Consider the following 11,835-nt stretch of genomic DNA (forward strand, 5'->3'; position numbering starts at 1 on the left):
AAAGTCCGTGCACATCCTCCATTTACCCGAGGCCTTTGGTACCATCACCACTTTGCCAACCATTCTGTATAATGGACTTCTGATACGTAACCAGCTTTCAATAACTTGCCCACTTCTTCTTTGATCACGCGATTCTTTTCTGCTGCAAACGTTCTTTTCTTTTGTTGCACCGGTCTCATGGTCGGATCTACATTTAATTTGTACACAATTATTTTAGGATTTATTCCCTTGAAGTCAGAGGGATCCCACGCGAACATATCCACATTATTCCTGAGAAATTCAATCATCAATGCTTCGAAACTTTCCATCTTCGTCCCTATCCTGGTAGTCTTGGTACGGTCCCTTGTATCAATTCCACCTCTCTATACTTATCCATTGGCTCAATCCGCTCGTTCTTCTCCCTAGGCCATTTAATTCCATCTAAACCTTCTGATTTCCTCTTATCGGTCATTTCTCCCTTTCTCTGGGACAGATTGTAGCATTTTCTTGCCTCCGCTTGGTCGCACAGTACCTCGCCTATCCCGCATTGGGTCGGGAACTTTATTTTTAAGTGGTAAGTGGAGATTATAGCCCTAAAAGAGTTAAGTCCGGGTCTCCCCAATAGAAATGGGTAGGTCGATCGTGCCGAGGGATTCGACCTCACTTCCTCCGAAGCCAACTAACGGGGTCCTCACTAGTTGTAATATAGCGTTCTCTAATCCCATCTTCCTCAACACCTCTTTAAGGATGATATTGGCAGAGCTCTCATTGTCAACTAGTACTTTGTGAATAGTGTAGTTGGCAATGTCCATTCTTATCACCATGGGGTCGTTATCTACTCTGACTCTCTCCTCAGCATCTCGATCTCCCAACACGATCTCCTGCTCTGCAGCAACATTCATTATTTGTTTTCTTTTATTCGATCTGCTCTCTCTTTCCCATCTTTTCGTCGATCTCTTCGAATGCTCAGCCGATCCTCCTGCTATTGTATGTATGATGCCTTTCACAGGCGCATTCTCTCGTTCCTTGTTCCCTCCTTTCTCCTTGCCAATCTCGCCTACTGTCCCTACTTCTCGATCTGCTTCGTCGTATTTCTTTCCTCTCCATGTTTCGAGTAACCTGGTCTTTAAAATATAATTAGTAACATTCTTCTGTATCGTGGCCCCTTTCCTTGTGAAATCGGCAGTACTTGTTCGAATACTTCTTGGCTGGGGTAAACCTCGTGTGTCGCGGCCATTTTAGCACATCAATCTTTTCCACCATTAATAACGCCTTGGTTCGTGTCATGTTTAATGGAGTGTACCTTTGGTACTTGGGTTGGTAAGCTGGTTCTCTTATTTTCTCGGGCTTTGTCCTGCGATCACCTTCCTTATCAACACGATCTCTGTCTCCCCTACGATCCGCTGCGACACTCCATTCTTCGTCTTTCATCGCGTTCATCTCTTCTTCATCGATATATTTTTGTGCTAATGCCATTAGCTGGTCTACATCTGCTGGAGGGTCCCTTGCTAGTGCTGATGCGAATGCCTCTTTTTTCAGCCCATGGATTAGGATGCTAATCATCATATCGATTCGCAGGTCTTGTACCTCCAGTGTTTCGTTGTTGAATCGCCACATGAAGCTTTTTAAAGTCTTGTTCTTTCTCTGCCTTATTGTGAAGAGGTGAGTGGCAGATCGTTTCTGCTTCCTCTTGCTCGCGAAATGGAAAGTGAAATTTTGCATGAGCTGCTCGTGTGACTCTATACTGTCGGGCGGTAGACTAGTAAACCACTCTTGGGCTTTTTCTGTAAGAGTAGTAACAAAAAGTTTAGCGTTAATGGGCCCAGATTGTCCGTATAAATTCATTACTAGATCAAACGCCGCCACATGTTCTTGCGGATCCTTAGTCCCGTCGTATTTGGGAAGGTCGGGCATCTTGAAACTCGACTTGACAATTTCTGTCAAAATTCTGTTGCTGAAGGGAGAGTTTCAATTGTGCGATACGATCTCCCCCCTTTTCTTGAGTTCATCGATTTGCATTCCCAGCATAGCGATCTGCCTTCCCACATTGTCAACCTTTTGGCACGTGAGATAGCTGGTCCTCGCTGATGACTTCTGTCGCGGTTGCTCGATCCGACTTCGGATGGTGTTCGATATCCTTTCTCCGTCTCCTTTCTACTGGTTCCTTCTGATGTCTTCTCATGATCCTGCTCTTTCAACAATATTTTTTTGGTAATTTCCCCCTCGATGGGAGTTGTCGTTCTTCCTTCATACGCTACAATAGCGTTCTTACTTGCTTCTTCCATCATTTGTTGTAGTTCTACTCGAGTCAATTTATTGTTCGTTCTTCAGTACCGGCACTTTCTCCAAACCTGGCATGTTTCCTTTGGAGTGTTCCTCCATAATGCGCTATCCTCAGAAAATCTTCCCACAGACAACGCCAAATTATCGAGTTAGAATTCTGGGTGATGGATCAGTGGTCGCGATCCCAACAATCCGTTCTCGATCTCGTCCAATCTGAGGATCATAAAACACGTCAGGCTAGTCAGATCGGTCCCCGACGAAGACGCTCCGACGCTCAAGTCAGAACATAGGTCGAAAATATATAATTACGAGTATTAAAATAGCACAAGAATGCCACGATTACCTTCCTTCAGTCTGGGTTCCCAATATTTATACAACCAGACCTTGCTATAATGAGTTTCCACGTGTCATGATAATGAGCATCAGATCTGTTAATCGGACGGCCTGACGCTGATCAAGCGCTTAGATCGCGCTTATGATCAGGATCCGCGATCTCCTCCATAAATCACGCTCATGGATTTATCTCTTGCCATATCTGCTGACAAGTTGACTTAAAGGAGTGCAATTTCACTTTTACCCTTAATGAAGGGTATATTAGTCATTCGATATTTTCTCCCTCATCAGTTCTTGTTCTTGGATCAAATTTATGTACAGAAGAAAAACTTCTCTCATCTTTCTGTACGAAACCTCACCTTCTCTCTTAAATCCATTTTCTCTAATTAACCGCCCTCTTTCAACTAATTAACCTCCACTAACCAATAACTAACTGGAAAACGCTATAAGAAAAAAAGCGAGAGCATGACTGTTTAAGTAATATCCTAACGTCTAGTGGAATTTAAGTAGACTATGCAGCAGACTATGCAGCAGAATGAGTAGAATTTAAGTAGGCTTCTTTACATCCCCTCCTCAAATGGGACTGGTCAAAATATTGGTCAATCCTAACTTGGAGATAAGCAAGATAAACTTAGAACCAGTGAGAGTCTTAGTAAAAACGTCTGCCAGTTGATTCTAGGATGAAACATGGATGGTGGAATGAAACCTTGTTTGTATTTGTCTCTGACCAGATGACAATCGATTTCTAGATGCTTAGTTCTTTCGTGGAAAACAAGATTGGCTGTTATGTGCAATGCTGCATGATTGTCACAAAGAAACGGTATTGGGACTGGAACTTCTATCTAAAAATCCTTGAGAATGTTGTATATCCAAGTCACTTCACATGTTGTGCTTCCTATGCTCCTATATTCAGGTTCAACTAGAGACCTGGATACTGTTGTTTGTTTCTTCGTCTTCTATGAAACCAAACCCCCTCCAAGGATATGCAGTAACCCGTGAGTGATCTCCTAGTGTCTTTAGAAGTAGCCCAATCAGCATCACAATATGCAATAATGTTGAAGTTTGTAAGTGAAGTAGAGGTTTGTGTTAGTTGAACCCTTTAGATAACGAACTAGATGTAATGTGGCTTGTCAATGTTGTTTGCAAGGATGTTTCATTAATTAGCTTATTGTGGGTAGCATGACAAATATCAAGTCTGCTAAACTAGATCAACAGCCTTCCTAGTAGCCTTCTGTAAGCTTCAAGATTAGGTAGTGGTTTTCCTGCAAATGCTGTGAGTTTAACACGTGATGGTAGTGGAATGCTTGTTTCCTTGGCTTGTGAGTCTTGTATTATATCTCTGGTATACTTGGCTTGAGTGATAGTAAGTCCTCCATTTGATCTTGCAATCTCCAGTCCTAGAAAATACCTTGCTGGACCAAGATCTTTGATGGTGAATAATTTGTCCAAATAGAGTTTGATGTCTGCAATGATTTCTTCTGAATGTCCTGCAAGTAATACATCATCTATATAGTCAAGTAATGTAAAAAATCCCATGGAGGTAACCTTAGTGAAAAGGCAGTAATCCTATTTTGACTGTGTGAAGCCAAAAGCCTCCAGTTTTGGTGTAAATTCGTAATTCCATTGTCTTAAGGCTTGTTTGAGCCCATAAAGAGATCTTTTTAGTTTGCATACATGTCCTTCTGGCATATCATAGCCCTCTGGAGCTTGCATAGAGATTTCTTCTTCATAAATCCATGTAGGAAGGCATTGTTAATATTTAATTAATGTATGTGCCAATTAAGCTTGGCAGCCACTACCAAGAATAACCTAACTGTTACTGCTTTAGCTACTGGTGAGAAGCTATCTACATAATCTATGCCTTCTATTTGGTTATAAAACGTTGTAACTAGCCTAGCCTTATGTCTTTCTATTGAGCCATCAGATTTTAACTTAAGTTTAAATATCCATTTATAGCCTATTCCTTTCTTACGTTGAGGTAATTTTGTTATTCTCCATGTGTTATTTCTTTCTAAAGCTTCTAGTTCATCTGACATTGCTTCTCTCCATTCCTTTATCTGATTAGCTTGTGTAAATGACCTTGGTTCCTGCAAATGAGATAAAGCAACAAGAAACAGTATGCATAGAAGAGGTATGGACAGCTGTAGAAATTTTTGAATTTTCAGCAGTATATGTACAGATGAAATCCTGGTATTTTGCAGGTCTAGTAATAGTTGTAGCTGATTTTCTTAAAGTTTTTGTGTTATTAGACTGTAGGTCTTGATTATCTTGTTGAATTGTAGTGTCCTGTTCAACGAAGTTTTCTTGTATTTCTGGAGTCTGTTCAGGTTCATTTAATATATCTAAATCTATTTCAGATGCCATTGTTGGTAGGGAGCAAGTGATAGGGTCCGTTTGCTCACCTATATAACGAATCTTAATTTTCTTGAAAGGTCACATCTCTAGAGACTATAATGGATCTTTTGTTTAAGTCAAATAACGAATATCCTTTTTGATTTTGTGCATAACTTAAAAACACACATTTCATAACTCTTGGATCGAATTTGGATTTGTTTGATAGTGTATTTCTTGCAAAACATAAGCAACCAAATGTTCTAAAATAAGTGCAGTTGACTGGTTTCTTGAAAAGAGTTTCATATGGTGCTTCCATTTCAAAATGTGTGTTGGTATTCTATTTATAATATATGTTGCAATTAGGATAGCATCTGTCCAGAACATTTTGGGCAGGTTTGATTGGAACATAAGGTGTTTATGCTTCCTTTCTACAACTCCATTTTGTTGTGGGGTGTAAACGCAAGTTGTTTGGTGAATAATGCCCTCTTCTTTGAAGAAACGTTTGCATTGATCCCCTAAGAATTCAGTATCATTATCAGTTCTTACTACTTTGATTATTTTGTTAAATTGAGTTAAGATTATTTTCTGAAAGTTAACAAGAATGCTTACAGTTTGTGATTTTTGCTGCATCAAGTTAGTCCATGTACATTGACTGTAATAATCTACTATTGTCAGCTATATATGCACATTTTGATATAGAATATTGATTATAAGGTCCCCATAAGTCTACATGCAACAAATCAAAGCAATTAAGAGAAGAGGTATCACTTGTGGAAAAAGCCATCCTTTGTTGTTTAGCTTGAGGGCATACCTCACAGGTTGAAGCTTCAGTTTTATTCCCACGTATCAAGCCAATATGCATCATTCTATTTTGAGAAATATGTCTTAGTTTCCTATGCCATGTTTCAAAAGTGACTGTGGATGTACTAAGACCATATTCCTTGTTGTAATTCATCATTCTATTTATAAATTTCTTGTCAAAAGATTGTTTCTTGAGGTGATAAAGTCTTCCTAACATGCATCCTACTGCAACCACTTCTTTAGCCTTGTGGTCTTGCATAACACAATAGGATGGATAGAATTTAAACCTAATGCTAGAAGTATTGCAAAGCTTACTGACATAAAGCAAGTTAAACTTCAAATCAGATACATGCAACATATTAGTAAGACATATTTTGTTAGTAAGGTGTATGTCTCCAGAACTTCTTACAGAATGCTTGGTTCCATCTGCAAGGTGTATGAATGTATTAGTGACTTTAGATTCACATTTATCAAACATTAAAGCATTGCTACACATATGAGTGGTAGCACCACTGTCAATGATCCAAATATTATTTTTCCAGTCACCAAGAACAGAGTTCCCGAGGAACTTACCTGAAAACTCTGCACATCCTTCATCAGCTAGAGGGGACACATCATTCTCCATACCTCCAAAATATTTGTGAAGCTCCGCCTTGATAATTTCAGTAACTGACCTTTCATTAATGCCATTATGTACTGACTCTTGAGACTATGTGGCAATCATAGCTTTGTTGTTGGCAGTTGCGGTCTTCTTTCTTTGCTCCATCGAGACCTTGTATCAATTCGGATAACTATGTATTTCAAAGCACACTTCTTTTTCCGGTGACCTATTTTCCACATTCCTTGCGTATCGGAGTTCTTTTATCAACTAAATTTCTTCTTCTTTGGAATGTTCTATGAAATTCATTCCTCTTAATAGCCTGCAGCGCCATGTTTTGAGTGTCGTAGAACTACCTGAATTAACTTCAATTCTCAAGATCATGGAATATGCCTTGCTAACCTTGGGCAATTAATCCATCTGAGCATCTAATTTCTTACATGGTCATAGCTTTCTTGGAGCCCCATCAAGAATTGCATCAAGAGAGAACACAATTTCGAGTTCCATTGATAACTTGGTTCTTGTTCTTGGATCAAATTTCTATACAGAAGAAAAACTTCTTCGTCTTTTTGTACAAAGCCTCACCTTCTCTCTTAAATCCCTCTTCTCTAATTAACCGCCCTCTTTCAACTATTAACCTCCACTTACCAAATAACTAACTGACAAACTCTATAAGAAATAAAAGCGCGAGCACGATTATTTAAGTATTATCCTAACGTCTAGGCGTAGTCGCATTTGATAAAAATGAAACGGACTAATAATAAAGGTGTGAGTCCGTCAACATGTTTCTTCAAGCTTCCAAGGTTCCCTTTCTTCCTTCCTCATTGATGAGCAGACTATGCAGTAGAATGAGTGGAATTTAAGTAGGCTTCTTTACAAAGGTTAAATTATGTCAAAGGGGTTCACTTATTGTTAGCAACGTTAATTTAGTTTTTACGAGGTATGTTAATCAACGGAATGAAAAACTTGATGATGGTAACTTTTACGATTTTGAAAATATAAAGAAGATAATTGTTATGTCGATATTGTATTTGAGCTAACCTATATATAATTGATTTATTGTCATAAAAACATAAGGATTAGTTACACTATATTCCCCTGTTACTATGGCAATTTACATATTCCACCCTTGTATTATAGAAATTACATAAACTTCCCTTTCAAAATTAAATCCACCTTATAAAAATTGCCCATTCAGCCAATCAACTTAACAAATTGGCTGATGTCATAAAAAAATCTCTATTATACCCTCAACCTAAATAACTCTATTTTCTATGACATAAATACCCCTAAGGGGTAATTTGTTATTTTTAAAATTGAAAAGGGTGTATACTGATAACTTTTTATAATATTTTTTTTAATCACATATAAGTTATGACATTAATTAGAATTTCCTAAAAATCATTAAAGATTGAAAATTTGTCGAAATTATAGTTATTTTATAGAAAGTAATAAGATAAAGATTATATTATTCAAATGTTAAAAATTTTGAGACAAATTTAAGTAGTTTAGCCAACTTTACTCCGTCAAATACAAATTTAAACAAAGTCTAATTCTGGTATATTTTAATTCCTAGAAAATTAGTTTAATAATTTAAAAAAAATATTTTTCCTCTTTTTTGATTGGATAATTAAGGGACATGGTCGGGATTTTTGAGTGCGTTTGAGAACCTCATTTTCTGTGCAAATTGAGAATCAACCGGCGGGGGTGGGGGGCCGGGCGGCTTGGTGGTTTTGGGTGCGAGCAAAGACTAGGGGGTTAAGGAAGGGGAACCGACAAAGGAGGGCGGACGACGGGGGAACGGTGCAGGAGAAAAGGGGGTTTGACAGAGGAGAAAACCAAAGCGAATTTGCAGGTGGAGGGGAGATCAACGACGGGGACGGGAGGGAATTGGTCGGCCGGGATACGTGCTCTCAGATGAGAGTAGGCCATTGGCAAGACCGAGCCGGACGGCGAAGTTTCAGAAGAGAGTGAAAACAGATCTAGATTTAGGGGCTGTCGATGGCCCGACGCTGGAGGGAGATCACCGACAGGTCGGGAGGATGACACCGGTAGCAGTGGTCGGCGGCGAGGGCTAGAGGAGAATGTGCAGGGAGTCGAACTTCGTAATGGCCTTGAGGATATTTTGGTCCATTCCTATTTTCAATTTTTGTTGAATTATTTTTAGTTTTATATAAATGAGGTCAAAAAATAGTCATTAAATCACATGCTGGTAAATTTGACTAACACCCATTAGTCAGAGGGAGCAATTTTTGAATAATAAGAGGGGGGAATTTGCAAATTCTCATAGTAGTAGGGGAGGTTGATGTAATTAACCCAAAAAATAAAGTTCAATTATATACAAATCAACACATAAATGAAGACATACATTTACTCCACTAAATATTTTGATAAAAATTTAAATCCATATGGTGAGTGTACATCATCTAGTCTTAATTAACCGTTGCGCCATAGTAATCAGTCAGGATTCACAAATACATCATGAATGTAGCAACACTTTTAATTTTGATGCACGAACGTCTACCGTTGCGTTTGTGCTGATAATCAGGTAAAGTATGGATGCTACGAGGATTTTTATCTAAAACGTAGTATGGACATATTTTCGAACCTTTAAAATATATATATGTATATGTATATATATATAAATTTAAATTAAATTTGATGAAGTTCAATAAATCAAACAATAAGAGCTCGTTTGGTTGTGTTTTCAATGAGATTATTTTCACTTTTCACTATTTGGGTAGTTGAAATTTTGTTTGGTCAAGCCATTTTCATTGAGAATGCATTTCTATTTTAATCTTGAGTTTTTTGAAATTATAGGTCACATGGGTTGGTCATACTTGTCTTATCTTGTAAGTATGTCTTTTCTTGTTTCAAATCAAATAAAATTGCTTTATCTCCCAACCATTTTGGTCAACCCTCATAACTAATTTCTGTCAAATTAAAAATACATTTACCTATATTCTTAATTCTCACACCTATATACTTATATTTGAAAATAACTAATCCAAACATATTATTAATTTTCGCACAGAAACCAATAAAGTATTTTTATACAAATATAATTATTAAAAATTAAAAATAAAAATAAAAACACAACCAAACGGGCTCTAAATATTTGGCACTCATCATGTAAGATAGATGGGGAAATAAGGGTGCATGTACAAGACAAGTTAGGTCAATTCAAAGGCATGGAAGTAGATTTGAAGGGCAATATGTGGAGAGAGAGCCTCAGGATATATCCCATCACCTTAAATCTCAACCAACCATTAATGAGATTGATTGAGGGCAATTCAACTTTGTTGCTGTTTCTTTGGGTAATGGAGATATTGTATGGCCCTCTTCCTGATTTATGTTATAATACAAATATTATGTTATCTATTTATTTAAAAGGGTAAAATTGTAATTTTAGTATCAAAATACAGGATGATTTGTAATATTAATATCATATTTTATGAAAGAAAAATATGCAATTTATCCAGAAAAATGAGCAATTATCTTTCCTATGAAAAATAAAGCAGCAACTTATCCCACCGTGTTATTAAATATAGAGCAAAATATCCTCTAGGTCTAGTGGTGCACTACACGCATTCCATGTGCATCTAGACATAATTTTTAACTAATAAAAATATTATTTTATATATATGATTTAATATATTAATACTTATATATTTATAAAAATACTATTTAATATATTAAATTTATATATTACTTACATAAAAAATAATATATATTTTTTCTTTCTTCTTCGTCTTTCTATCTCCCTCCCCTCACGCCTCTATCTCCGCTGCGATTGCCCCCTCCCGGTCGCCACCCCCTTCCTATGCCCTGATCCACAGCCCCCCCAACCCCCACCCAGATCCACCCTCCTCTGCTGGTCTCTCTCTCTCTATATATATATGTACTATATATAAATACATATATATAGTTTCTATTGTAAAAGTATAAATATACATGTATATATAAATATATTTAAATTAAATTATATAATATATAATTTTATTAATTTTTTATTTGAATTAGATAAAATCTATACCATTGATTTATTAAGTAAATTGAGACTGTAGATTGATCAAATCCAAATGTTATTAGATAAGGAGATAAATGTTATTTTAAATTTAAAAAAATTAAAAAAAGACGTTTGATAGGAGAATAACTTGCTCCATTTTTTATAACATAGGGGGTAATTACTGCCACATTTTTCATGGGGGTTTTACTTCCATTAATACAGGGGTAAGTTGCATTTAACCCTATTTTGAAATAACCAACTTTAGTTTCACATTTTAAAAAAGCGTTGCAAAATTAGTCCCACAGAAAAAAGTTTTGACGGAAAGGCATGTGGCCGTTAGTTTACCAGCTAAGTGAGTTGTGGCAACTTGGCTCGACAAGTTTTGAGACTAACATTGCAAATCACTCTTTATTTTGGAACCAAAATTGCAGTTTTTTGTGTGTTTTGCTTTTGTAAGGTTGGTAAGGCCCAGGAACGCGCTAGCGGAAGCAGAAATGTAAACATATACAACAATGAAAAATTAAAGCATAATAAAAAACGACCCAAGGGTTGTACCCTTGAAGTTTCCCGGGATTCGATGTAGTATGGAAATAAAATATAAATAAAAATCATATGAGACTTGTTTGGTGTGAAATGAGAAAATAAAAAGAATGAAGATGATATCTTTTGTTTTCTCGTTAACTTGGCCGAAACGTTCACCGGTGGTTCTAACGTAGCAATCCTCTGAGTGTGTCCACACCACATTGGAAATAGGAATCTCTTGAACTCCTTGCTAGAAGAAAACAAGAGAAAATTCTCCAATAGAATGAGAGAGAGGGGGCGGCCGAGTGGCTTAGGGAAGGAGGGATTATTTCTTTTGTATTGTGTAATAATGTGTAATAATATTATTCCTAATAACATTATGTACAAAAATATTTATATACCTTATGTAGATGTACATAAATGTGTTTAGTTACATTTATTCATCTATAAGGTAAGTCGTCTTGATTCCAAATCAAGAAGATGATCAAAATTGCACTTTCCAAAAATGCAATTTGTTAGTCAATAATTTCCTTTCATAGAATTTTTCTCACACGTGCTTAATGGGGTGTGTGTTGGAACAGGTGACCAAAAACCAATTAGATTAGCGATTTTGAGAACCATTAAAGCAATTTTTATTTATGCAATATTATCCCAACGAATATGGTAAGTATTCGTCTTTCTCGCATGTGCCTGTTGTGCTTACCAAATTGCGATAAATGCTATTTTGACGTCACAACAAATGCCCACAAACCACTTAATAACCCATGTAGTTAGGCTGTGCATTAAATGACGGCTACAAAACCAACTTCCGAGCGATGGTTCCCACTTGATTGGAGATGGCAAATCTCTGCAGCAGATTGCTAAGCACATAAATCCAGTCACAGAAAATCAAGCTCTTTGGATGTATACAGAATGTGGGGACCCTGAACCATCTACAAAAGTCACTTTTATACCATCACAAGCTAATCATTGTTAG

At 36.9% G+C, this 11,835-nt stretch overlaps 2 protein-coding genes across 2 annotated transcripts; both read right to left on the reverse strand.

Annotated features, from left to right (window-relative positions):
• LOC105156873 lies at positions 582-1,893 on the reverse strand. The gene is made up of 2 exons (XM_011073126.1): positions 1,283-1,893; positions 582-1,098 (listed from the first exon to the last, which is right to left on the reverse strand). The coding sequence occupies exons 1-2, from the start codon at positions 1,891-1,893 to the stop codon at positions 582-584; spliced, it is 1,128 nt and encodes a 375-aa protein (XP_011071428.1).
• LOC105156883 lies at positions 3,799-6,355 on the reverse strand. The gene is made up of 4 exons (XM_011073137.1): positions 6,304-6,355; positions 5,741-6,156; positions 4,568-4,682; positions 3,799-4,082 (listed from the first exon to the last, which is right to left on the reverse strand). Exons 1-4 carry the CDS (start codon positions 6,353-6,355, stop codon positions 3,799-3,801), a joined length of 867 nt encoding a protein of 288 aa, XP_011071439.1.

Source organism: Sesamum indicum, linkage group LG1, assembly GCF_000512975.1.
Source record: "Sesamum indicum cultivar Zhongzhi No. 13 linkage group LG1, S_indicum_v1.0, whole genome shotgun sequence".
Classification (NCBI taxonomy): Eukaryota; Viridiplantae; Streptophyta; class Magnoliopsida; order Lamiales; family Pedaliaceae; genus Sesamum; species Sesamum indicum.

What these genes read in the sequence shown, in the direction of transcription:
- LOC105156873 (XM_011073126.1), bottom strand. Translation starts at nt 1,893, where the DNA reads ATGCCCGACCTTCCCAAATACGACGGGACTAAGGATCCGCAAGAACAT. An exon ending in TACCAACCCAAGTACCAAAG is followed by an intron (nt 1,099 to 1,282) that starts GTACACTCCATT and finishes TTTAAAGACCAG; the next exon opens with GTTACTCGAAACATGGAGAG.
- LOC105156883 (XM_011073137.1), bottom strand. Translation starts at nt 6,355, where the DNA reads ATGGAGAATGATGTGTCCCCTCTAGCTGATGAAGGATGTGCAGAGTTT. An exon ending in AGGATGTGCAGAGTTTTCAG is followed by an intron (nt 6,157 to 6,303) that starts GTAAGTTCCTCG and finishes TACACCTTGCAG; the next exon opens with ATGGAACCAAGCATTCTGTA. An exon ending in CTGAAGCTTCAACCTGTGAG is followed by an intron (nt 4,683 to 5,740) that starts GTATGCCCTCAA and finishes TCTCATTTGCAG; the next exon opens with GAACCAAGGTCATTTACACA.